Raw genomic sequence first — 27,761 nt, forward strand, 5'->3', positions numbered from 1 at the left:
GAGGAGCGGGGTGGCGGCGGGAGAAGCGTGGGCCTTGGCGCAAGCGTGCTGCTGCGGCCGCCGCTGTCAGGCTCGTCGGGTGCGGAGCGTTGCTGTGGCGGCGGCTGCTGCTGGTGCTGCTGCTGCTGGTGGTGGTGGGCGGCTTTCCCAGGCCCCTCCGCCTCCCCGAAAATGGCGAGCCACCTGCCGCCGTGCGTCGTGGACGGCGGCACCGGGTGAGTGAAGGCGGGCGGCGGCCCCCCAAACCCTCCTTTCCTTCGCCCCAGAATGGGCACCTTCTCTGGGAGAACTGGGGCGCCTTCTCCCCCAGAGGAGCCAGCCCCCTCCTTCCACCACCAAGGCCCTTCCATTTATAGCCCCCTTTCCTTATCACGTTCTCTTTCACCCCTAAAAAGACTCGCTGCCTCTCCTCTCGATCTCCTCCTTCCATCTCGGGGTTGCCCATGGCAGCCTCTTCCTGCCAGCATCTTCCCACCCTACCCCAAATACTGATACGGCTTAGTATTTGACCCCCTTCTCCCCAGGGTGGGGGAACGTGTTCTCATTGTCAACACCCCATCCCAAATTTCATCTTGCCACAACCAGATTTGCCTTTTTGTCTGTCGTCTTTTTCTTCCATCCACCCCAGGGTGCTTGCTCTTAGGCTAACCTCCTCCGGCATGTTCCCTTCCCCAAAGGATGTGAGATTTCTCTTGGTACCTCTTCTCCCCTTCCTGCTGCTATAGTGTCAGGTTTTAATGGCCTATTTATTCCTTGAAAACAGTTAGCCGAAAGAGATTAGTGAAGGGTTGCACCCCAGGGTCCGTTCGCTCTCCCGTCTATCCTTGATGCCTTCGGTGGCCTCTATTAATAAGAAGTCATTTCGGCACATAAGCAGTATATAAATTAAAAAATAATAATAGCTGCTTTGCTTTACCTCCTCTAGAAATGCCCCTTCATCTCCGCAGCTTTAAGAAGGAAGCCTCTATCTAGGTTTCCCTCTTATGAATAGAGGTGCCAGGAGTCTGAAATCCTAAGGAGCAGGAGTACTCTGTTCTCTGTTCTGCCCTTCCTGCTCTCTTGTCCTCCATTGCCAGTGCTTTCAAAGTGTCCAAAATGAGCTTACAATACTTCTCCCCACCCCTGCCTCGCTAATTTGTGCCATCCTTTTTTACACAAACAGCACACCCTCCCCTGAACCAGGGCTATCTCCAAAGCAACCAACGACCTTGCATTTTATGCTCTCTTTTAATGGTGTGTTACCTGGATTGACCTTCATCATGCTTTTGAGGCACCCTTAGCTCAGCACGCAGTCCACGGATTCTCTGCCTGCTATACCCAAAATTTAGCATATTTAAAATGATTGCCTCTGTTGTGTTTCTGCCCTGCTCTCATCCCTTTCGTTCTTCTGATCCCTTGTGGATTTTCTCCCAGTTATATTATTTTGCCAGCTTTCCTACCTCTTAAACTCTTCCTCCAACCTCATATTTCATATATTTTGATATGATTGATTGTATATTCAGAAGATGTTGAGAATATGCTGGCAAGTTGAGGCTCCCCACCACTTGGTCAGTTTCTGGAATTTGTTGAAGGAGTTTCTTGTAGGAAGCAGAAAGTGTTTTATATGTACAGTGTGATGATGTTATCCTTCCCTCTCTCCTCACCTTATGCAAATGACAGGGTTAAATCACAAATTCATTTCAAAATCCATCTCTTAAGCCAGAATGTAAAGCCCTTGTACCCCACCCAGTCCCCCACCCTCTGTTTTCTTGCTTAACCTCCTGTAGAAGAATTGGTAACTACAGAAGCTTTTGGTCATACATGCTAAAGTATTTGATTCTCACATTGTGGGTTGGTCTATATAACCTTGAAATTTATCAGTGTTAAAAGCCTGCAATTATCTATTCATTGAATACTTTTTGAAATGTATGTGCATACCTGCAGTTGTGTGCTACAGGTTGTATAATTCTTTGATTTATAATAACTCTTGCAGCTTTCTTGTAAAAGGGGAAAAATCAAGTTTTTAAACCCATATTGGTTTAAAAGAAAAGTAATGGTGGGGGAAGGTTAAAACCATAGGGCTGGATCTTTGTTAGTCACGCTTGGTTCTAATTAAAATAAATGGTACTTAAATTTATCATGAATCAGCTGTTACATTGATATTAAGGTGAAGGTGAACTCACTGCAGCTACATTAGTCTGGAACTGACCCATAGAAGCAACAGGTGGAGGGGTGATAATTCCAGTAGTCACTGGGTAGGGGAATTTTTGACTTAGTATGGTTCTTATTTGTAGCACTTGGACATGTGCAGCTTGTCACTATCTAGCGCTGCAGATGAGGATCTTCTTAAATTACCACCTCTCTGTACAACTGTTAAAAGGTGTTTTTTTGGTATATGGTCACCAGATGGGCAACAGTGTAGTTCTTCTGTGTTTGGAGTAATATTTACCCAAGTTACAACCCTTCTTTTTGAAGTCCTCTCTTGCACATGCATCCCCAAATCCCACAACTACAAATTCTGCCAACACCCTCCTGAAAGCCCTGCCCAATTTACTCCATACACACTTCACATTTTGCAAGTGTATGTTTGGCCAAGCTTTGCCAAGAAGGCAAACCCCTCTTAAGTCTGGCTGGCATGCTGAAGACCTGCCACTTTCCAGGCTTTCTGGCAAGTGCTGGCTGATCACCTAGAGTTCCTGGATTGCAGGATTCCTGGGTTGTAGCCAACAAATTTCTACTTGGAGCAGATCCTTGATAATTAATGGATATAAGTTAAGCATATCTATTCATTTTTGTTGGTCTGTTCTGAATTTGAGTAACACTGGATAGAACTCTCTTAGGAAGTGCACATGTGCCATATGGTAGGAATTGTATAGCAATTGACCAGTGCTTTCTTGCCAAGACATTTGATTGATGTCACAGTCACAGATAAGCAAGTCCTAGTTGAACAAGTAAGGCTGGAGTCTGTGTCAGTCTCCATCTGTTGCCAGGAGAGTATGAAACCCACAAAACATTGAGAAGATGATTAATTTTGACTGTATCTTCAGTATCCATATGGAATTGAGAAGTGATGCCAATAAAGGTTTGATGATGATGATGATGGAATCGAGAAAAGTGTAATAAAAATCATTTACGTGTAAATTGGATTTCCAATGCCAGGATGCCTGTGTTATCAACAACAACTGTTTTTATGATGACCACTGTTATCGTAATTGTTGTTTTTCTGCATTTAATTTCCTTCTAACCTTATTGTTTACAACCTACTACAGCCACTATACCTGCAACTCTAGGGAGTACTTCATGCATCTGATGAAGTGGACTGTAGTCCATTGAAATTTATGCCGTAATAAATTTGTTAGACTTAAAGCTGCTGCAGGACTCTCTGCTGTTTTGTGTTATAGCAGGCTAACACAACTGCCCCTCTGGAAATTCAGCACCATGCTTCTTAACAGCAATGTCTCTTCCAATGCCCCTCCCTCACGGCCCATTGCGTTTATTTTTAGACTTTCCTTTTTAAGTAACATGACCAATAAACGACTCTAACCAGACTGTAAAAGTCTAGGAGAAAAAGGCTTGGATCTATCCTATTTTTAGTGCCCCCTCAGGGCTTGGGTGTGCCCATAGAGCACTTGGCTTTTAGAGGCCACAACACAAGCTACTTTTAAAACATTACTCCTTTTGAAAGATTTGCCATTCAAAGTGGGGGACCAGGGTTTGAGAAACATGAGTCCAATGCCCTGCTGGACACACATAGCTAGTTGTCCAGCTCTTGTGATCTGGGCCATTTGGTTTAAAATACGCAAATTAAGTGTAACTGCACAATTTGTGATAGTATTCTGATGTCAGATGTTGGTTTTTGTGCTTACAGGTGGAATTGACTTTTTCCTTTAGTGTAGAATTCCAGAGACTAGTTTTGCTCTTTAGATGCCATCTGTAGTATGTGTACACACTCTTGTTAATTTAGGAAATGAAAATGAGTTCTTCTCTGAAATCTTTTTCGCCCCCTCCTTCCTTCTTCAAATGATTTGGAAGATCCATTTGTTTCGGTTTTATGGTCTGCTCTATGCTGGAAGTTCAGAATATGTAGAAAAGTAAAAATTCTAATCTATCTGCTTATTTAAACCTGCTCACCGGAAAGCAGCCCCAATAGAGAGAATATTGATAAAAAATAAAATAAAAACAAATGCTGGTTTGGATGTGGCAAGTGGGAAAGTTCCATAAGTGGGGGAGTAACTAAAAATGCCTTTCTGTCTGCTCTTCTTTCTCTGCTTGGTACAAAGCAGGCCTCCTTGATGGACCATGGAGATTGCACAGTGGAGAAGGTGCTCTCCTTGGTATTTGGCCAATGTTCAAATCACACGGAGAGCAGAGGAGACACAGGCTACAGCGGAGGAGACACAGGCTACAGCGAGGCTGTGGATTAGCTAACATTTTGCTTGGTGGGGGGGGGGGGGCAGTCAGGGATCTCATACAATTGTAGAGTTGAAAGGAGCAATGAGGGTCATTTAGTCCAACCCCTCCAATGCAAGAATCTTTTGCCCATCATGGGGCTCAAACCCACAACCCTGAGATTAAGAGCCTCATGCTCTACCGACTGAGCTATAAAAAGCAATTAGTGGATTGCTTTTTAACAGATGTTTTCAAGATGCTATTAAAATGCGCTCACTTCTCTCAAACACCTAAACTCCAAAAAGCCTCCCCATAATTTGAGCTTTTGTGTAAAATTTTTATAGGGCAAAATGAGTTTAGTTTGAAAAATGTCATGAAAAATGTCAAATTGCGCACAAAACTATGTGCCTGAAATTTTTCTAGTTCTGGAAATAAGCATATCATTATTGTATGCATTTGTATGTTGACATTGAGTGCTGCCACACTAAATTATTGATTTCTTATATATGTAGAACAAGTACTGTATTATGTGGGACCTATAACATTGCCATTTCCACAGATAAGTGGTTGAATAGGCACATATGGGGTAAGGTGATCTCACAAGTAAACTGGCCCCAAGCTGTTAAGGGCTTGATTTTACTGTTTTATCTCTTGTAAACCACTAGGAAGTGTTGTTGTTTTTTGGCAAAAATCAAGTGGAGTATAAATTATATTAAATAAATAAAACAAGCAAATAAATAAATAAATATAGTAACACCTTGTACTTGGCCTGGTAACAAATCAGCAACCAGTTTCTGGTCTCTGAGCAAAGATAATTACTTGCTGAAAGGGTTTCACTCTTGCCAGCAATTGTGTTGCAGCACTAATTGAAGCTTCCGGATCAAGCGCAAGGGATGCCCCACATAGAGAACATTGCAGTAATCCAGACTTGCAATAACCAGTGCATGAACTACTGTAGCCAAGCTTTCCTGGTACAGGAGCAGCTATAGTTGTACCAGGTGCACTGGTAAAAGGTGTTTCTAGCCACTGAGGCTTCTTGGGCCTCCAGTGACAAAGATTGATCCAGAAGCACACCCGGAGTGTAAACCTAGCCCTTCAGGGGGAGTGTAATCCCACCCAGGATAGAGAGTTGACCAGCGTCTCAGACATGGAAACCACTCACCCATAGTGGCTCCATTTTGCCAGCATTCAAGCTCAGCTTGTTTTCCCAAATCTATCCTGCCAATGCTTCCAGGCACCTGTCCAGGGACTTAACGGCCTCTCCCAACTCAAGATGTTATGGAGAAATAAAGCTGAGTGTTATCAGCATATGGATGGCTCCTGGCCCAAAAATTCCTAATGGCCACTCCCAGTGGCTTCATATACATATTAGCTAGCACTGGATATAATAAGATAGTGCCCTCTAGACACCCCAACTAAGCAGTCTTCAGATGTGAGCCCTTTAGATTGCAGGCATGTGTTTCATTAGTAGAACCCAAAATGGTTTCAGCAATTGCTTGATCCTTTGATTAATAACCACTCATCCTCTATCTCATTCCCTGGCCATGATTTGAATTTTTTATTTTACTTCATTTCTTCTACCTAAACGCACTGTCTGCCAGGTTCTGCTCCTCTTTCAGTTGTATAAATCATCTCTCTCTCTGACAAGTTTCCCTAGCGATCAGTTTACATGCCCCTGATTTCACATGGTCAGAATGATCTATATTAAGATTGTTTGGAATGACATGTGCCTTGATGTTGAAGTCAAACTGCATTTCATATTAACTGTTAGTTTCAGCAGTGTAAGGTCTCCTTGGGAGCCGTATAAATTTGTAGTGTTGAGGCCTTGCTGTATTTGGATTAAGGGTATGCCCCTAAACATACATGCCTGGGGAACAAGTCCCACTGGAATTGGTGGGACTTATTTCTAGGAAAGCATGCTCAGGACTCTGCTGTAAATTAATACAACTTCTAAAAGTGGTGGTATATTATCATTGTTATTTATTCGTTTTCTATGCTGCCTTTAGAGGGACGCGGGTGGCGCTGTGGGTAAAAGCCTCAGCGCCTAGGGTTTGCCGATCGAAAGGTCGGCGGTTCGAATCCCCGCGGCGGGGTGCGCTCCCGCTGCTCGGTCCCAGCGCCTGCCAACCTAGCAGTTCGAAAGCACCCCGGGTGCAAGTAGATAAATAGGGACTGCTTACCAGCGGGAAGGTAAACGGCGTTCCGTGTGCTGCGCTGGCTCGCCAGATGCAGCTTGTCACGCTGGCCACGTGACCCGGAAGTGTCTGCGGACAGCGCTGGCCCCCGGCCTCTTGAGTGAGATGGGCGCACAACCCCAGAGTCTGTCAAGACTGGCCCGTACGGGCAGGGGTACCTTTACCTTTACCTTTTATGCTGCCTTTCATCTGAAGATTACAAGGTGGTTTGCAATATAAAAAGAAAAAATAATGCCCACTCCACATAATTGTTTAATTAACCAAAGGCCTGGGAGAAGAGGAATGATTGCCTGGTGCCCTTGGCAGAGCATTCCACAAGCAGGGGGCCACTGCAGAAAAGACCCATTCTCATGTTGTCGCCCTCCAGACCTCTCATGGAAGAGGCATGTGAAGGAGGGCCTCAGATGATGATGGCATGGTCTGGGTCGGTTCCTATGAGGAGAGGCAGTCCTTGAGGTGTTGTGTTCCTGAGCCATTTAAGGCCTTATAAGTCAAAACCAGCACTTTCAATTGGGCCTTGAAATGAATTGGCAGCCAGTGCAGTTGGGCCAGGATTGGCATGATTCCCCCACTTTCAGACCACCCTCTTCCTGCACTGTTGAGAAAACAAGGTCACTCTAGAGTGTGCCTTGCATTGAGCAAGAGACATGTCAGGACAGCCCCATGGTTATCATGGAAGCCATGAAGTCCTAAGCCACCTCAGGACCAGTCGCTTCAGCATGGATGTTGAAGTCCCCCCAAACCAGCAGTCTGTGAGTCCTCAGTACTGCCTCCAAGACCAGCTCTGTCAGCTCAGGTTGGGAGACTGCTGGGCAGCAAGGTGGGCGGTAAACCAGCAGAATCCCATATCTGTCCTGATTGCCCAGTGTCAGGAACACACAGTCTAGATCCCCCCACAACTTGACAGAGACCCTGGAGACACAGAGAGAGTTTCAGTAGACAACAACAGCTCCCTCTCCCTGGCCCTCAAGTTGGCCCTGATGCTGCCCCGAGTACACCATGGACCAGAGTTTTCCAAACTTTTCATGTTGGTGACACACTTTTTAGACATGCATCATTTCATGACATGGCAATTCAATTTTACTAGCATCTTATGGGAGGCATAGCTGTCCTTGATGAGGTCCTCAGATTGTCTCTTGAAGAACAGGGTTAAACTGAAGCCTGGTGAAATGGTTACTGGTTCTTACCTGGTTGAAGGGACCTATCCTTGCTTTGCCAGCCAACTTACAGACTTTCAGGGAATATACCTCATCACCTTTGGCTACCAAGTGAGTTGTTAAAACACAAGGCTCGTCCAAACACTAAGTGTTGTGTGAGTCACTAATTATACAGTATTTTGTGTAGCACATTTGTATAACAGCTTTGTTGTTTCACAATATGCATGTGAAGACTGCTTCACTTTCTTGTTTTAGGTATACAAAACTGGGTTATGCAGGGAATACAGAACCACAATTCATTATCCCATCATGTAAGTAATTTTTACTCTTCGTTATAAAATATGTGTTGATTGATGAAGAGAAGCGACTGCTTTTCAGCTCTCTAGCTCAGCTTTCTTTGGGTGGAGTACATTTTGCTCTTTTTTGAGAAATGGTATTTACTACACTACTGTGCTTGGCTAGTGGATAGCTGAAGAGAAAAGCTTGCTTTCCTTCTTTGCCAGGTCCGGCCCCCATTAGGCCAGTTTCTGGTTGCTATGACAAGTCCTGTTTCCTGCCTATCTCCATTGTGTTGCTGCCAGGGATCTGCCTTAGCAGACAAGGGACTTCCTCTTTACCTGACACCATGGATACAACTTGAATAATCTTCCAGTCCATTTATATACTGAATTGCAGATGCCACCTGGCTGTGAAATTGTACATATTTGGCTAGGATTTTAGAGTTTAGAAAAGGGTGGTGTTAATGGGATGGCTTCTTGTAATTCTTTTAATGTAGGTATTGCAATAAGAGAATCGGCAAAAGTTGGTGACCAAGCACAGAGGAGGCTTACCCAAGGAATTGATGATCTAGACTTTTTCATTGGAGATGAAGCCGTAGATAAACCTACCTATGCTACAAAGGTAAGGCTGGAGTAAAAAATGAAGCACCCTTCAAGGAAAAGAAAGAAAGAAGCTGTGGGGCAGGCTGATCTTTGCTCTTGCAAGATGTAGCTCTGCAGGCTGTTGCAACATGTAGCGCAGTGCAGTTTAGTGAGGACACATGTTTTTAACCAATCTGATTCCACAATACTTCTTCTATGGATGTGTTGTTAAGATGTAGCAACCTCAGAGTGGGTATGACCAATGCACAGAGAAGAATTGGGTATTTGAGAGTTCTGATTGGATTATCCTTTACCACGCAAAAGTATCTTGCTCCTTTAATCACCTCCACTCTTCCTCTTTTGCTGCCCCATATTCTTGAAGCCCTTCCCAGTACTTGGTGCCTCTTTTCTTCAAATCTCTCTTTAAAACCTGTGAAGTCTTTAGCTCAACCCTTAGTCGGTACTTCTTTTTCATTTCCATCAAGGTTATGTGTACATATGTATTTTCCCCCTCTTACCCTTGCCTTTCTCTTTACTTCTCTCTTCTCCCACTGTTGCAACCTAGACTGCAAGTTCCTTGCATATGTGACTCCATAAACCATGGCACTGTGTCTGCATGTTTTGTTCAGGTTTATGTTGGCTTTCTCCTGATCAGGCAGAGGCCAAGCATTGCAAAGGTTCTTCCCTTCCCATGCTGCATCTCCTGTCTCTTGTCCTGGTACTGTTGCTGTCTGACTGCTGTCTGTGTTAAGGTGTTGCAAAAGTCTTTGAGAGCACTCTCACTTGGTGTATGTAGGGTCTGGCAAGGTCAGAGCACACTGCCTTGCCAGTTTCATATTATTTGCCAACTGAAAGCCATTGAGTTATGATGTGTACACAGAACATGGCATGCAAAGGGACTCTTCCCTTCAGCATTTCAGTGTTGGGCATGACTTGTTTTTCTTATTTAGAAGCCAATTGTGGCAGGCCCTGCTCATGATGAGTTCCTTGTGTGCAGCGTGTCTGCTGGATTGAGACAACAGAATACAAACCTACTCAGATTATGCAAAAGTGACATGCTTTTCAGTAGTGTGATATTTTTCCATTTACCTTTGCTTCAGTGGCCTATACGACATGGTATTGTGGAAGACTGGGATCTTATGGAAAGATTCATGGAGCAGGTTATTTTTAAATATCTTCGAGCTGAACCAGAAGATCACTACTTCTTGATGGTAAGCGGAACAGGCCAAAGGTTTGCCATTCTTAAATGTACGTTTTACAACTTTTTTTAAAACTGGGGAATAGTTAGTCCCATGTTTTCTTAGGTTAGTATTCCTCATCTTCTCCCCGTGGATGTTTTGGACTGCATTGTCCCTGATGGGGCTGAATAGCATTGCAGTACAAACATCTAGAAGGCACCAGGTTGTGAGGAAGACTGTCTTAGATTCACATATATTTATAAAAACAGCACTGCTAAACACACACACACACACACACGCACACAGAGTGTCAGTGCCAAGTTTAATAAAATGTGTTTTATGCTTTTATAATTTAATAATATCTTTTAAAAACAGACTGAGCCACCACTGAATACTCCTGAGAACAGAGAATACCTCGCAGAAATCATGTTTGAATCTTTTAACGTGCCAGGACTTTACATTGCAGTTCAGGTAAACAGTGAATCTCTCTAACAGTGAACAATATCTTCGCAGAATAAAGTATGGACATCTCTGCACGTTTTACCTAAATTAAGGGTTTTTAGAGTGTGAAGGTTGCTTTAATTTGGAGGCGAAAACTTTTGTTAGATGTGATGAAATCCATATTTATTTATTTAGTGCTTTTTTATCTATTGTTCAGCCAAAAAGGCTTCTTACAAAAAGCACCTTACAAACAATAAGTGAGAAACGATTTAGTTGCAGCCCGTAGGTTTGCAATTTAAAGGATGGAGAATCAAAGGAATGAGGAGGGAAGATGAAAGCAAGCAAACTCAAGCACCAGTTCTTAAAATTATGATGTTTTTATAATGATCAGCTTAAATGGAAACACTTGAGGGGGAGAGGAGGAGCCAAATGTGGTTCGATGGGTCTCTCAGCTGAACCAGTGGAGTGGGTCCTGTGGCCTCACCTCTCCATCTAATGTGGCTAGGTAGAGTGCCAGCTAAAGGATAGCTAATGAGGGAGAGAAGGGAGCAAATAGATCATTTGTTAAACTGAAGGTGAACAGGACCAATAGAGCATTCCTGTATCTGTTTTGTACATGAACTACCTTTTTATGTGGATTTTAATGCATGCTATGTTCCTGCTATTTACCTCTGATTTTGCTACAACTCAATCTAGATGTTCTTGTTTTACTTATGTTTGTGGAAAGTGATTGATAAAAACACTTTAAGCTCTAAACTTTGCATTTCAAGAAGCTACATCTAATGGTACTGGGACAGACTTTTCTTAGAAGTGGCATAATATGAAGTCTCTCTCTGTCTTTCTCCCCTCCTCCCCCAGGTGGCCCAGCAGGCAACCTTTCTGCTTGCTTTATATAGCAGATGGAGATTTCATTTCTTTTAGATAAGACTTAACTCCTTCCCAATGTTTAAAGTTCTTAACATATTGCTGTCTTGGCAATCCCTTTAACAGGCTGTTTAACACTGGCATTATTATCCCCATATGTTTTCCTACATCAATAGCAGCTTGTGTTGTGGCTCCACCACAGCATCCGTGTCCTTGTGGCTTCTGAACACAGCGTGGCACTAGTGCATACCAGAAAGGGAAGGTGCAAGGTGCAGGGAGCTTGGTGCTGGGCAGATATATAAGTGCTAGATTAGCTCTGCTGCACCACACAATGCTGAGCTCCCTGTGCCTTGTCCCTTCACCTCATGCTGTGTTCGGAAGCCAGGAGGTCTGGGGTACCTCAACTTCACATCTTGTTTTTTTGTTAGTTTGTTGTGTTAATAGTGCCTATGGGGAATCCTGGGCAAACCCTGGACTGTGGTAGAGGGGATAAGGAGGGAAAGTTGCTGGTTAGCTCAGTTGGTTAGAGTGTGGTGCTGATAATACCAAGATCACGGGTTTGATCCCTGTATGGGTGCATATCCTGCATTGCTGGGAGTTGGACTAGATCAGGCTTCCTCAGCCTCGGCCCTCCAGATGTTTTTGGCCTTCAGCTCCCATGATCCCTAGCTAGCAGGACCAGTGGTCAGGGATGATGGGAATTGTAGTCTCAGAACATCTGGAGGGCCAAGGTTGAGGAAGCCTGGACTAGATAATCCATGGGGTCCTTTCTAACTCTATGGTTCTATCATTTTATCATCTCTTTAAAACGTCACTTCTCTTCCCACCCCATCACAGTGGAAAAAACTGGCCTCTTGAAAGTTGCTACTTGCGTCTTGAGTGAAGCCACTGTTGCCGCCAATACAAGCTTTCTTTGAACTACAAATAGTAGTTTTAGCTGTTCAGGCTTTCACTCTATTTACATAACAAAAAAGCACATGTGAATTGCATTCATGCAATTATCATGGCGGCTGGTTTCACCCTCAGGCTAACTCTTGGTTTAAACTGGATTTGAACGGAAGACTTCCTGTTTCACAGCTCAAGTTCCTAGCAGCTCTTAGGTTTCTAGTTTTTAATCTGTTAGTTCTCAATTTGGGTGGTGGTTTTATGGCTGCTGAATGGTTGCGGTTGTAATCTTTTACCCTGTGCAGGCCGTGTTGGCTTTAGCTGCGTCTTGGACTTCACGGCAAGTTGGGGAACGTACTTTAACTGGAACTGTTGTTGACAGTGGTGATGGTGTGACCCATGTCATTCCAGTGGTAAGTGGTATATGTGTTCTGCATCATGTATATTCAACATTATGTGCTTTTCTTACCACAGCTGAAAAGCACAGGCATATTATTATGTGAATTTTTGAAATAATAAGGAAGGGAATTTATTAAATCAACACATTTAACATATAGTATCAGAATGTGGTAGACACACACTGATTTGATCTCAAATAAGACCATGCTTTTAAGTGAAGCATGTGAAGATCTTGCTTGCCTTTTGAAAATAAGGATATATAAAAACGGTGTTGTGTAGGAAAAACTGAGTTGTCCAGGATCTCAGAATCTATACATTAAGTCAAAGAACCCAAATGAAATTTTGATTCCTGTTTCTTGAACAAAAGTCTCTTTTGTTTTATTGTAAACCACTTTGAAAGTCCATTCAGATTTACAAGTAGTATGCATTTATTGCATTTAAAAGATTTATATCCTGCTTTGAAAGACTCCGCAGTGTAGCTTCCACTTAAAATTAAAAAGCACATACAATAAAATCTATGATACAATAAAAATGACAAATAAAGCAGCAGACAACACATTAAACCAAAACCAACACAGAAAGCTGAAAAAAAATTCAACACATGCCAAATGCCTGGAGAAATAAAACCCTCCCTTTAGGGTGGGGGTTTCATTGTCTGGATATTGCAACCAAAAAAGCCTTGTGCTGAGCCCCCCACATGCCTCTGAAGGTTTCAAGCATGGAGAAGGGCCTTGAATGTTGAACGCAGTGGTGGGGCAGATTCATGTGGTAGGATGTGATCCTTCAACTATCCTAGTCCCAAACTGTTCAGGGCTTCGTATGTAATAACTGGCATTTTGAATTGCAGCTGGAAATGAGCAGGAGATTATGCAAAGCTTGACTAATGTGCTCTTCAAAGAGGGCTCCATCTGTGGAAGCCCAAAAAGGGCATCTCGTTTTGCCCCAGTTGTAGTTTCTGAATGCTTTTCAAAGGCAGGCTGAATGCTTTTCAAAGTGCATTGCAGTAATTTCTAGTGCAGTATGGCAAGGTGGTGACGTGGATGAAAGAAAAGGGCAAAATCCCCACTGGGACCATGCAAACCTTTGGGTGCATGAAAAGTAGCTTTTTGGATCCCTGCCCAGGTTGATTAAAATAGCTGCTTCTCCCTTAGGGCATGCTTTCAACTGTGCTTCTGTCACTGCAGCTTAATTCTTTTGGGAACCTGAAGAAGCTAAACTTCCATTTAGAGCATGAAAGTAAGAACTGGTTCACACAACTGTTTTGCTTGAACCAGGACCCTTCTTATTTCCATCCTAGTTTATATTATGCACTTGGCAAATGGGTTGTCTTGAGCATTTCTCATGAGTACATATTTTGCATGCCTGCCTATTATGCTTTAGGCGACAGCAGTGCCGAATGGTGGCTTCTTGTAGCAGGTGGCATCTCAGGGACTAGTTTGCTGTGGGCCCAGTGCAATCCAAGTTGAGGGAGAAAAAAGTTGGTCACCTGCAAGAGAGGTTGTAGGAACTGCAAGAGAGGTTGTAGTTGCTTGATTCCAACTTACCTGGGAGTCACTCCCAATGAACTAAATGGGGCTTATGTCTAATAGACATATGTATAGGATTGTGCTATCAGTATGGCTTCTCTTGAGCTATAAACGCTAGATAGAAGCAACTGTTTGAACATGTTGCTATGGATCTACTACTCATAACCCCCTTTTCTCCTTCTCCTATAGGCAGAAGGTTATGTAATTGGCAGTTGCATCAAACACATCCCCATTGCAGGTAGAGATATTACATATTTCATTCAACAGCTCCTAAGGGAGAGGGAGGTGGGAATTCCACCCGAACAATCATTGGAGACAGCTAAAGCCATAAAGGTAAACACTTTTGTGAAACTAACCAGTCTGTCCAGAAATAGATTGCCAGTGAATCATTGAAATATAACAACTTTGTAGTAAAATATTCCCCCTGCGCCATCTTTTCTCAATTGTTTATTACTAGTGGCTGTGTTCTGTGATTGTTGCAGCACAGCGGTGCCATGCATAGACAGCTAGTTAGAGTTTTTGGGACCTGGGGAAAGGAGGTGAGCAGGATAATTTCCTGTAATCTTGCACACACTCTTGTACCTTGGTGTCCCATAAGGGAGGGGGTTGATGGGAAAAAATAAGTCGTGAAAGGGAAACTAGGGCAGCGGTGACTGAAAAAGCAAGAAGAGGTGAAACTCAAAACTGGTGCAGAGTCGAGACTTTTATTAAACTGATTTCAAAAGCCCCAAATTTTTTATTTGGCAAGCATTTTTTTCTCTGGGGCAATGGTTCTATATGTTCTGTTTCAACAAGGTGTCCTCAGAGTTCTGGTCCTCTTCTTCCTTATAACAGAAAGGGAGAGATGGTGCTTATTGACAACCAGAGCAAAGCCAGCCAGCTAGATCTGTCTCGCTTGCCAGGCATAGGGAAGGGCATCAACTTCAGTGGCAAAAGCCCCTTGGCTATCCAGTCACATGAGGTGATTGCAGGCATGCCTGCAAGCAATTCGTGTGAGCTATGTTTTTCTCTGCATTGGCCACACATGGGAATTGCTTCTGGCCATAATTGCCTGCAGGAGCTAATGTTACTGGCGACATAGAAAGATCATATTTTGTGTAAACAGGCAGTTGGATATGCTGCAGTTCCACTTTTTTTTACTTGTGCTTATTATGGGCTTCAAGAGGTTGAGACCCTGAATTTTGGTTCAAATGGCAGACCCTTCCACTGGTGTTTCCCATATAGCTGTGCTTCAAGGGATATTCTCTCTCTTCGACTGCAGATCAGCCAGAGAGGAGAGTGCTTCTTTACAAGCACAGAATGCCATTTGCTCACAAGCTGTTGATTGTAGCATTCTTAAGAAAAGGGCGACAGATTCCTACTGATTTGGATGCTTCTGTGTCTTTTCTCAATTGCATGCCTAAGGCCACAGATGTACACTTTATTGGGAATGAGACCTTCTTGCATTCACATAGCCTATCCCTTTCATTCAATAAAATAATTGTGTTTCTTCATCTTTGTATTTCTTCATAGGAAAAGTACTGTTATATTTGTCCAGACATAGTGAAGGAATTTGCCAAGTATGATACAGATCCACGCAAGTGGATAAAGCAATATACAGGCATCAATTCAATCAACAAAAATAAATTTATCATAGATGTTGGTTATGAAAGGTTTCTTGGGCCAGAAATCTTCTTTCATCCAGAGGTAAGAGTCTTCTGTACTAGTGCATGTTGTTGGCATCCACCTTTCTTGAGGGACAATGGAGTGTGCCTCAGGGGGTGAAGACAAGCTACTGTGGCACTGGAGTGAACTCTCTGGGACACAAGCCAGGGCAGTGTGTATGGAGGTCCTGGGCTGCCCAGATGACAGGACCCTCCTCTCAGAGAAAGCAATGCGTTTGGCACCATCTTGACTGCAGGAGTTGCTGGAAGGAGGCGTACAAGGCGCCATCCAAGCACCTTAGGGACTCCACTCTGGATTTGTGTAGGGTTAACTCCTTATCCTTTTCTTCTCCTGAAGATACCCTGCAAGGCATAAGAGGTTATGATCAGAGCTGTCCTTCTCCTAGATGTTGACGAGCCCCACTTCTCTCTATAGTATGTGCAGAAACCTGCCTTCTTGACTGTTAGACCCACTATTGGTCTTGTCTGCTCAATCCACCGGAGTGTGTCTTTGCATGCAGGGGAGGCCCCTAACTCACTGAGGGTTTGAGACCCATCAGCTACCCTTACCTGGTTTAACCGGGCAGTTAAAGCTGTTTCCAGTGTGTGTCCACTGTCACATGCTGACAGCGTCTAAGAGCCACAGGTGGACAGACTACCCCAGAAGGAGCACGATCTATCCCCCGCCAGAGGTACTGCCCCTCCTCTAACACTCTATACAACAACAACAATAATATTAAAAGTAATAATTGTACTAGTCATATTAGGGAGGAATGTAATGGCACTTCTTGTGAGAGAGCACCACCTTGTGGCTGAATCATAGTAAGATGCATTAGAATTAAATGTACACACACAACTGTTATTAACAGTTCTCTTTGCTTTCTAGTTTAGGGGAACTTACCATGTAACACTGGTAACACGAGGGAGTTAGCCCTTAATCTCCTGCAGTCTCTATACTGAGAACAACTAGGAATGGGTATTAAGCGTTGTATAAGCCATGGAAGAAGCACTTCTTCCATGATATGATATTAACATATTATGTTAACTTATAACTGTTGCAGATAAGTTTGTGGTGGCTGCACTGATGCCAATGTATTACAGAAGTTACTTGTTGCTCCCCTGTGTTATTACAAAATTGTACTGAGTTGGGTTTTTTTAATGCATTCCTGCTTTCTTTGTTGAAAGCTGCTTTGAGCATGATTTTTTCATGTGTGGAAAACGACATACAAACAAAGTGAATGAAAATGAAAAAAAGAAAGAAAGTTAACACCCACTGATTATCTGTTGGACAAACTGGTGGTAGACAAATGGTATTAATTACTACTGTGGCTGCATGTGTGAGGTTTAAGTAGTAAGGAGGTGCTATTACCAATGTCAACTTGAGCTGTCTTTTGGGTGGATCTGATGAAGTAGGCTGTTGTCTGCAAAAGGACCTTGTCAGTCTTCATTGTGGCACAGCACTCTGAGACGTTTCTTGTTGCAATGGGCTAACATAGTCCTCTAAACTATGTCTCTTTAGCCTTTTCACCGCAGCCTTGCTTGTGTGTGCATATAATGAACCCATCACCTGTGTTTCTACTTACATTTCTTTTAGTTTGCCAATCCAGACTTTATGGAATCCATTTCAAATGTCGTTGATGACGTTGTACAGAACTGCCCCATTGATGTTCGGCGCCCTTTATATAAGGTACAGTTTGGGGGGGTTGTCTTTTTTTGGGGAGGGGGTAACTTAATGCATGTTCATTTGGTCTCCCAGATATTGTTGGACGCCATCAGCCCCATCCAGTATGGCCAGTGGTCATCAATGATGGGAGGGAACTCTAATCCAGCACCATCTGGAGGACCACGCTTGAGCCACCTCTGACATAGATTCAGAGGAGCCTCTGTAAAGCGTATTATGTGTACAAATACCAAAACGAATGGACAAAGAGTGAAAGCAGTTAGTTTTATAAGTGACAGAAGCCCTTAATCCTTTAATATCTAAGAGCAGTGGTCATGTCTTGCTGGTGTGATAGATTGGCAGTACAAGTAATATTAACCAACTGCAATCCCTAGAAGTTGATTGTGTTATTATTGTTTATTACGTTCGTATACCACTCATCATCTAAAGATCACATGGCAGGAGAAATCATCTCGCAGATCCTGACTTTTTCCAAAGGTGATAACCATAGTTTTCTGTTTGGATAAAACAGAAAATTATGGTTCCTTGGAGAACTCACTCTGTTGATGTGCCCTGCAGGAAGAGGAGAGCAGGGAATGCATATTTGGGCTTATTAAGCTGCAATACAACCATCCAAATGCAGCCAGGGGTGGGAATTGGGGAAAACTTTGAGAGGCACTTCCTGCATTTATTTCCCTTAAAATAGGTAAGAACGTTGGTGAAAAGTTCCTGAAGGTTTGTGTAGACATAAAGTGAGAATGAGTGCTTTTGATAGGTTCAACTTCCACAGGCTGGTTCTCAAGCTATTCATTAGCATGATAATACTAGATGAGACTCTTTTTTATATATATAGTCATCTGACTTTCATCAGAATTTCCTTAGTGTGGCAAGATCTGGCATTTGCCATGTAAACATACCTTTCGAGAAACTTAGTAAATAGCAGACACTTCAGACATACACTGTTTGTGGAGATTCTGCTTCAGTAATGACTGTAGATGGATCCTTCTCCCCTCCATGAATTTTTCTGTAATAGGTTTTGAAAGCCACCTAATCTGGTAGCTAGCTTTTGTTTGTGAATTCTCTCCTGTACCTAACCCCATTGATGTTTGCGAATTGTATAAGCTAATTATGTGTAGGTTGAAGATGCAGCCCTTAGCTTGTCAGGCTATTCATGCATTAATGATGCCAGTTTCTGGGTATTATTTGGCTACTTCCCTAGATGTGTCTAAAGAATTGAAGGAAAATAAGCTGGGAGGCAACCCTGAGAGAAAAGAACTGAAGGAAAATGGGAGCCTTATTGTCATGTGGATTCTCTGAGAAGAAATTGATTGTTAGCACTCTGGTAATAACAAAGAGTGCTGCTCCTTCCCTGCTGGCTCCTTCCTTTTTGTATTTCTAGGGTATGTTAGTAATTTAAATGCTAAACACTGTATTTGGGAGTCCCACTGCACTCTCCATAGCAGGGAGCCTAGCTGAAGTCTGCTTTTATTAATTTCTGTCTTTCCGTTGGTTTCTCTTTCTTAAATCTTTTCCAACTGGGATTAAATTACTTAGATCTTCCCCGGAGTGCTCCATATTTTTCCCTGTTATGCTGCTTTCTGAGCATCAGTCAATGTTCTCTTACACTCAGCTGACAAAATTGTGCTCTTTTCAACATGGCTGGCCATGTGAGGCAGTAATCAAAGATGATCACCTCCATTCTGCCTTTCAGAGTGTTCCAGCTCTCCCCAATCGTACAGGGTTCTAATCACCCTCGTTTTGGGTACTTTCTTATCTTATAAAAATAAAATTAAAATTGCACAATTTAAATAGCGTTTTATTTTGGAATTTTAATTGATTGTAATAGAACAAGGGAGGTTGAACATTAAAGGAAACATATGGATGAAAATCAATTGTTTCTAAAAATGAAATTTAAGTGATAAAATACTATTATAGTTGGTGACTGATGCAATTTTGAAACACACCATAGGTGTATCTATGCTCTGTAACCTTGCACTGCTTGAAATACAGCAGATGGGACATGTGCGATGGGCCTGCTCAGCGGTGATGTCTGGGTTTTTTTGTTAGAAGATCAGCAATTTTCAGATCTGAGTTCCTTAAAAGCTCTCAAGTGGATGCCATTTGGATGCAGTGATTTTTCAAATTCCAATTTGTCAGTAAGGCCTAGAACTTTGTCTCTCATCATAACTGTTTGCCTCAGTTCCTCAGATTCCCTTCCTGAGAAAGTTAGTTGAGGCACAGGGATCTCACATACATCTTCCACTGTGAAGACAGATTGGAAGAATTCAGCTTCTCTGCAATCTCCTTTTCCTCCTTTTGCACACTTTTGATTCCCCTTTTGTCCAAATGTCTAGCCACCTCCCTAGTAGAATTCAAGCTTCTCATAATGTATTAAAACATTTTGTTAGTGGTGGCCCTTATTTTTTTCATGGTGTGCTCTTCTAATTTAAATGCCGTATTGTCTGCTTCCTTTCTTTTGCCAGAGTTTTATGTTCCTTTTTGTTTGGAAGATAGAAGCCTTTTTTCCTCAACTAGCTTTCTTCACTCTGCCCATTAGCCATGCTGGCATCCTCTTGTTCTCAGTGGTACCTTTCTTGAGCTGCAGTATGCATTCTAGCTGAGCTTCTATTGTTGTTTTGATACTCACTCACCCAACACCATTCTGGAGACATTTGATCTTATTCCCATTCTTTTTGCCAACTTCCCTTTTTTACCAAGCTCTTCTGTTTTGGGAAGTTTTCCTTTTCTGAAGTCCAAATGTGATGGAAATCAATATATTTGACTTAAATAGCTCTATTGTCTTGCTGGACAAAAGGCAGTCTGCTAGGGCTGGGCGGTACCTGGTCTTCAACATTACGATATATATATAACCAGCTAAATATCACAATGTGGACGTGGGTGGCGCTGTGGGTTAAACCACAGAGCCTAGGACTTGCCGATCAGAAGGTCGGCGGTTCGCATACCCGCGGCGGGGTGAGCTCCCGTTGCTTGGTCCCTGCTCCTGCCAACCTAGCAGTTCGAAAGCACATCAAAGTGCAAGTAGATAAATAGGTACCACTCAGGCGGGAAGGTAAACGGCATTTCCGTGCGCTGCTCTGGTTCGCCAGAAGCGGCTTAGTCATGCTGGCCACATGACCCAGAAGCTGTCTGCGGACAAACGTCAGCTCCCTCGGCCTGTAAAGCGAGATGAGCGCTGTAACCCCAGAGTCAGTCACGACTGGACCTAATGGTCAGGGGTCCCTTTACCTTTAAATATCACAATATCAATATTGTGATACATATCTGTGGCAGTGGAGGGCCTTGCTGAGTCTCCCAGCGGCAAAAGAGGGTCCCGCCATAGCTCCCCGCAGCAGTGGAGGGTGTGCTGCGCTTCCCCGCAGCAGCCGAGGACCTTGATGAGGCTCCCTGCGGCGATGGAAGGCCTTAAAATGCAAGGAAGTAGTAGATTTAATAAAAACTTTAAATAAACTTCCATATAATATATTTAATATATTTTCAACTAATTTTAAGAGTAGTTTAAGTGATTTACTAGTCGCTGGTATATTGCCTTATTGAAACACTTACCATGATGTTATTTCAGTACCGGTATTCAATGATATGGCGATTTATCACACAGCCCTACTGTCTGCAGGATAAAAACAAAGGTCCTAAACTGTGAAGGCTGATTAAAGAAATGCCTTCAAACCATTAAGGCTGTTTAAAGATGTTAGCTTAAAAACTGACCGTGATAGATAGGTGGCACTGTCTGATCAACATGACTCACCTGGCTGCACTGCCTAATAATGAAATATGGTATTTCTTTTGACTACAACTGGTGCTCTTTTTCAAAAGCTGCCCTTAGTTCATGGTAGGACTATACTTGAATGTTATTGTGCAGCACAGTGAAAACTGCAGAATATAGATTGCAGCATGCAAGGTGCTGAAATGATGGCAGGGTAGCTCAACTTCTTTTGCTGATATGAAAGTGGGTCAGCACAAGGGGAGAGTGAGGAATAATGAAGATTCGGGTGCAGACAGACTCTCATCATTAGGTCACAATACATATACATTCTGTACTTTTTAGAGCACTTAAAAAAAATGCCACTAAGACTCATGGCACTCAAAAGTCAGGGTCTGTCCAAGAAGATACAGGCTGTTGCTATGGAAGACCCAAGTGTGTTCCTCTCTCCCCCAGTCATATGTATTTTAAGAATAAGGAAAACATGCAGAAGATACAAGACTTCAAGATACATAAACAATAAAGTTTTGGAAGAACTGGGCATGGAGGAAGAGGTTAATTTCCTTCGTAATAATAATAATTTATTATTTATACCCCGCCCATCTGGCTAGGTTCCCCCAGCCACTCTGGGCGGCCTCCAACCGAATATTAAAAACAATACAGCATAAAACATTAAAAACCTCCCTAAACAGGGCCGCCTTCAGTTGTCTTTTAAAAGTAAAATAGTTGTTTATTGCCTTGACATCTGCTGGGAGGGCGTTCCACAGGGCAGGTGCCACTACCGAGAAGGCCCTCTGCCTGGTTCCCTGTAACCTCACTTCTCGCAGCAAGGAAACTGCCAGAAGGCCCTCAGAGCCGGACCTCAGTGTCTGAGCTGGACGATGGGGACGGAGATGTTTCTTCAGGTATACAGGACGGAGGCTGTTCATGAGCGCAAATCACCCCATGTATGAGATAAGCCAACAGGAGGCAGTAATGGCCACCAACTTGGATGGCTTTAAAAAAGGATTAGACCAATTACTTGAGGGTAATTCTGTCAATGACTACAAGCCATGATAGAGGCTATGCTCTGCCTCCAGGGACCTTGGAGGTGGAATGCTTTTGTATACCAGTTGCTGGAAACTTCAGGAGGGGAGATTGCTCTTGTACTTCTGTCCTGCTTGTGGGTTGGTCAACGTGAGCACAGGATGCTGGACTAGATGGGCCAGTTTGAACCACCCCTTCAGTCCTGCTATATACCTTTAAAAGCCACCTATGCTGTTGCATTAATGTTGCTTTTAGTTGACCCTGCATGTGTTTCTGTGTCTATTGAGGCAGGGCAGGTCTGTCTTAGGTCTTTCAGGATTGCAATCCCTTTCCTCGTGTTTATTTTCAAAGTCTCTCTGTGTTGTTAAGGCTAAGGGCAGATTTACATAACCCCAAAACAGCCTTGAGCGCGTTGTAAACTTGCAGCATTTTATAGTTGCTAGCTTGGTAAGCTGGTTGTCTGCTTATGGCTACACAGTGGCTTATGGCCACTGGCATGACCAGTTTTCTAAAAGCCCAAATGTAATGTGGCTTTATCATATTTGTGTCCTGTTCTTCCTCCAGTGGCCGTGCACATGGCGCTTTATCTCAGAATTGCCATGTGCTCAGTGCTGCTCCTGGGTCATATAGCCTAAAGGGCAAAAACTGTTCCATTTCTTTGCCCTATAGAATGTGGTTCTTTCAGGAGGATCCACGATGTTCAGGGATTTTGGGCGCCGGCTGCAGAGAGACTTGAAGAGGGTCGTAGATGCTCGACTGAAAACCAGCGAAGAGCTCAGTGGTGGTCGGATAAAGGTAAACGGGTTTTACTGTCTATTAAATGCCTGAACGAGCAAAGCAAGTGCACATGTACCTCTGTTAATGAGGCCTTTAAATCAGATGACATTTTTAATGGTGTACTAAAAGCATCTAGTGAAGCCAAAGCCCAGACCTGAGATGCTGCAGCAAAGGGGAGATGGCTTTAACTGGCTCTTGCACTTGAGGAGGTGATGTGATGAGCACTGCTTCTGACTGTTTCTGGATTTTTCCCAATCCAAAGGAATCACAGCATTCAGAAGGCCTCTAGAATTTTGTTTCTTTTCTTTTCTTTTGTTTTCTTTTCTGGAAACATTTTTATTGTTTGAACAACAAAAACAGAACAATAACATGATAAATACAATAATACAAAGAAATACAGAAATAGTCCCCATATCCAATAACTAATAGTCCACTCATCCTCACGGGTCTCTCCACAGTGTGCCATGGGTGACCAAAACCAGTGCTATATTCGAAGAATTTCAAGCCTGCTGCAAAAAGCCATACCAATTACCTGTAAAGTCATCCTCCTTAGTGTTTGCACTTTGTTAATTTCTCTAAGAAATCAACATGCCTCATATAACTATGCCATTCCATTATACTTCCTCCCTTATGCCACCAATTATTCGCCATCACCAGGATAAACAAACATTTTTTTATATGGAGAGTCTTGTTTCTGACCATCATATACATTCAGCAGTGCCAGATATAGCTTTGCTTCTTTGTTTTCCCCCCAAGCATTTTAGCTCATTCCTCCAATATCTGTTCTCTAGAGTTTCCATTTTGCCACAACTGCAAGGTGTTGCTGGTTCATAACTGAACTAGGTCTCTTCAGCAGTTGGAGGTGCTGATGTGAAAATTTAGACCTGCAAAATGGAGCCGCAGTGTAGAAATGATAGAAGCAGGGATATACTTCTGCATTTCCTTGTCCATTCCCCTCTGGACTGTACATGACAATGCTGTGATCTAGCATCCTTTTGCAAGAAGGTGGGATGCGTGGGTGGGGAGCTGAGAATGTGTTTTGAGGGGCTTGGATCTGGCATGTGCCAACTAAGCAGGATAGCAGGTAGAAGATGTTTGAAGCTGTGGGGATTTGCAACAGGGTGTGGGACCCAGACAGGGCAAGCTGCGTGAATGCTGGATAAGTAATCTGTACCAGCCTCAGTACATCTGTTTGTCTCTGCATAGCTGGACATTCAGAATTCTCCTTCCCTTCTCTCATAGCAACCATCTGGGATTAAGGTACAGTTGCCTCTCTGATCAGGTTCAGATAATCAAGGTCATGCTGTGTTTTGATGATATACTGAACTGCCGGTTGTGTTTGCTTTTACAGCCCAAACCTGTTGAAGTTCAAGTGATAAGCCACCATATGCAGCGCTATGCAGTCTGGTTCGGAGGATCAATGCTTGCATCAACAGTATGTCTCTTATGAAAACACTTTGTTATAGAATAACATTACTGGAAAATAATTGGAGGCCATCTCCTCCAATCGCATGCACGGTGGCATAATTCTCCTTAGGTAAAGGAGAATTATTAGAAGATTAACTTTCGTTTGGTGTTCTTTCCATTGCTGGGTATTGTTTTATTTTGCATTACCACATGGAGTTCTACTGTCTTCTGTTTCAGGGGTAGCCAACATGGTTTCCTCCAGATGTTGTTTGACTTCAAGCCCCATCAGCTCTAGCCAGCATGACCAATAGTCAAGGGTTGTGGGAGTTTTACTCCAAAAACGTTGGGAGGGCACCACTTTTTATTTTCTGTTTTGTTTAATTTTGCAGGCTAGATCTGAAATTTTACATTCATATTTACTCATTATGGCATAATTTGTGGTGAATTGTAGGAAGGTATGCCTTGACCTGAATTGTATTGTATTATTAAGTAATGTGGGTTGTTGAGGGTAGCAATGCGTTTGAGTGTGTGTGTATATTTATGCCTGAAACCGAGACAATTGGCCACTGTTGTTTCCGAAGTCCAATCTCTCTGCTACTATCACTGCTTCCAATCCAACATCCAAGAAAGGAATTAGAGTACAGTGGAACCTTGGTTGTCGAATGTAATCCATTCCAGAAGAGGTTCGACTTCCGAAACGTTTGACAACTGAGATGCAATGGGCAGTTGGCAATTTCAATGGAGAAAATGGAGAAACGCGCCTCGGAAGCCGTTTGACTTCCAAGTCACGTTTGGAAATGGAAGCATTCACTTCTGAGTTTTCGGCGTTCGGGTTCCGAACCATCCAGCTTCCGAGACGCTCCAAAACCGAGGTTCCACTGTACATTGATTGATCTTATTTTGCACTTACCACACTTGTTTCATACTTGCTTTGTAGTATGCTTTGTTATTAATCTTGGTTTGTTTGCTTCTTCATATGCAGCTCCTTTTCTCTGTTTGTTTTCTCAGTCAGAGTTCTTTGAAGTATGTCACACCAAGAAAGATTATGAGGAATACGGTCCTGGTATTTGCCGCCACAATCCTGTCTTTGGAGTTATGTCTTAATTCTCGTCATGTGGTGGTGCCTGCTCTTGTGTCTAATGGAGATCCTTTTGCTGGCGAGGAGAAGAAAGCACTTTGTGTAAATATCAGAACACAAGTGTGGATGTTCGCTTGCCTTGGGGAGGAAGACTTCAGTCCTACCGTGTGCAGTGGAATCATGCATTGCAATGAAATGGACAACCCAGAACCTTTTGAACAAAAGTCACACGTATGCTGACGATTTGAGACTCTCCTCAGCATTAGCTTCTAGATGTACGGGGCAGCTCCTGTTTGGAAGATGGTGGAAACAGGAATTGCAGGGATAAACAGAGGCCAAGGGGAAAAAAAAGCCAAAATTGCTGTAAAACTTCTGGAACAGGGAAGAGTGCTCAAAAGTTTCCTGCATTGATCTCAGCCCTGCAGTCCAATATGTAAGGAGGAGATTTTATGCTTGAAAATTACCCCTTCGGTTTCAGTGGGTCCTGTTTGAGACTTCATGGTCTTCCCTGAACAGATGAGATTGTAAAATGGAGCCTTAGTTTGTAGAAAAATTAAAAGTACTGTAACCTTGCAATACAAATGTTTTATTTTGGAGAATTTTGTATTTTATGACAATTATCGGGTGGGTTTTCTGAGTGAGCACAAAGAACTAGCGATGCATGAGGACTGTGGGAGTGATGCCACTTTCTGGTTGAGGCATAGAGTGGAATGCCTTGGTGAAGCAAGAAGGTAACTCAGTGGGGCTCTCTTTGAGTATGTAAGTGTGTTTTTGAAAATGGTACTGCTTTTTATGTGAGTGAGATGAATTTTTAAGCCTCCGAAAGTAATGTATGAGATTTATTACTGCTATTTATTGAATTCGTGTTTTCTTTTTTTTAATTTGGGGACTAGTGAGTAGTAGTTGGCTACTGATCAAATAAAAGCTGCGAACATGTTCACACAGATAACTGTTCTCGTGGTTAAATTGCTTCTTGTTGAAGGTTCCGTTTCTGGGAAATTCCACATTTGCTCAAGAATGGGCTAGTTTGTCCCTATATGTTTGGGAAAGAGCATGCCCATGGGTCGCAGATTTATGACTATAAATACATCAGTCCCACTGATAATCTCTCGTGTACCAACAGTAGCAGTAGAAGAATGTAGAAGATTTAGTTGGTTGGCGCTGCTATATTAAAGTAAATACATAACCTCAGGTTGGCACTTTGACATAGTGGGTTGTAATCAGTAGCAGAAAGCATATTCCACTCATGCAAGAAGCCCCCCCCCCACTATTTTTGCTGGCCCCTCCTACCCACTTAATTGCCACACTCAGAACCTTGATGCTGAGGGTTAGGGGATCCTCTAGAATAGTTCTGGATATGGCAAAAAGGTCTGCAGTAGGTACAGGGATCAGGGGAAATTGGGTTGTGTGGGCAGAAGGAACCAGTGAGTGCAAATGACTGTAAATAAGCCTGCTCTCCCCACTGCCTTTTATTGTATATTTATGCACAAATGTGGGAATCTGTGGTAAACTTCCAGAGCTCCTCCTTGGGTCTTTCTCTGGTCATATGCAAGAAGCAGGGAAATAATACTTGTATAATTCCTGTAACAAAGGTTTTGTTCATAAAACATGGGCTGAAGACATTCAGTGACAACCATAAGAATGCAGGAAAAGTTATGAATTCCAAGTTGTTGGAGCTTTGAAATCCTGTCCTATGTTAGAAGAGATTACCTGCATTTGCCCATCAAATCTCAGGTGAATTGGTTAACACTTCCAATGCATATATTCTTGATGAGATCCTGACTTCATTGCACTTAGGTCCCATGGAAATCAATGTAGAAAGTTGCATTGATTTCAGTAGGCGCTAAGTGCAACCAACTTGGTCAGGATCTAACCCATTGTGTCTAATGTACAATCCCAAAAGAATGCAAACTTCCGAACACCAAATAGTTTATTGTCAACAAATTTGAGCTGGATTTTTTTTTAAAATGTTAATTAGAGGTGGTTGGCTTTCCATCCCACCAGCCTATCCATTGGGTTGTCTCACTAGTAAATGTCTTGGGTTTCCTTGTTATAAACCTGAAGAACATTGTGCATATGTCTCGCCATGGAACTTTCAATTAAATACAATTAGCAAAGCCTTGACGTGACTTGAAGTGCTGATCTTCCTGTAAATAATTCATTCTTTATGATCATGCTGTTCTCTCTCATCTGGAAAAAAACCACAGTTCTGCCAAACGAGTGTCTGAAGATGCCAGAGCGAAAAGCTTACTCAAAACCACTAGGGGAAAGGGATGGAAGCAGGAATGTATAATCTTCTGCTTAATTGAAAAGCATTACATAATGTCGGAGTTGCTGTGAAATGAAGTAATACAGTCTGGTAAGGCTGTGACCAGTGATGTCGATTTTTCTTTTTGAACAGAATTTGTTTTAACGCATTTTTGTTAAGGGCTTCTTGGAAGGGCAAGAGGAGTTTTGTGGGAGCAAAGCGAAGCAGTCAAAAACTTCAAAAAACACTTTGATACTCTTGTAGCACAGTTTGGGAAAGGTAGACTGCATAAAATCAACAATCTACATGTACATTTGATTGAAAATATATT

At 42.8% G+C, this 27,761-nt stretch overlaps 2 protein-coding genes across 4 annotated transcripts in view; one reads left to right on the plus strand and one right to left on the minus strand.

Moving 5' to 3' along the window:
- On the plus strand, positions 1–26,136 carry ACTR3B (actin related protein 3B). 3 transcript variants are annotated; one of them, XM_053409335.1, is made up of 12 exons: positions 1–215; positions 7,976–8,031; positions 8,496–8,620; positions 9,681–9,791; positions 10,134–10,229; positions 12,254–12,361; positions 14,063–14,206; positions 15,386–15,559; positions 17,111–17,203; positions 22,590–22,715; positions 24,049–24,132; positions 25,117–26,136. In XM_053409335.1, the coding sequence occupies exons 1-12, from the start codon at positions 172–174 to the stop codon at positions 25,420–25,422; spliced, it is 1,467 nt and encodes a 488-aa protein (XP_053265310.1). In that variant the 5' UTR covers positions 1–171; the 3' UTR covers positions 25,423–26,136. The 3 variants fall into 3 exon arrangements, 2 of the variants coding, with proteins under 2 accessions (XP_053265310.1, XP_053265309.1); XM_053409334.1 differs by having other exon boundaries at positions 3–215; positions 25,113–25,317; XR_008332876.1 differs by lacking the exon at positions 25,117–26,136 and having other exon boundaries at positions 22,606–22,715.
- Positions 1–27,761, minus strand: part of XRCC2 (X-ray repair cross complementing 2) — a 244,026-nt gene that overhangs the window by 26,821 nt on the left and 189,444 nt on the right. The gene's annotated exons all lie outside the window — the stretch shown is intronic.

This window comes from Podarcis raffonei, chromosome 12, assembly GCF_027172205.1.
Source record: "Podarcis raffonei isolate rPodRaf1 chromosome 12, rPodRaf1.pri, whole genome shotgun sequence".
Classification (NCBI taxonomy): Eukaryota; Metazoa; Chordata; class Lepidosauria; order Squamata; family Lacertidae; genus Podarcis; species Podarcis raffonei.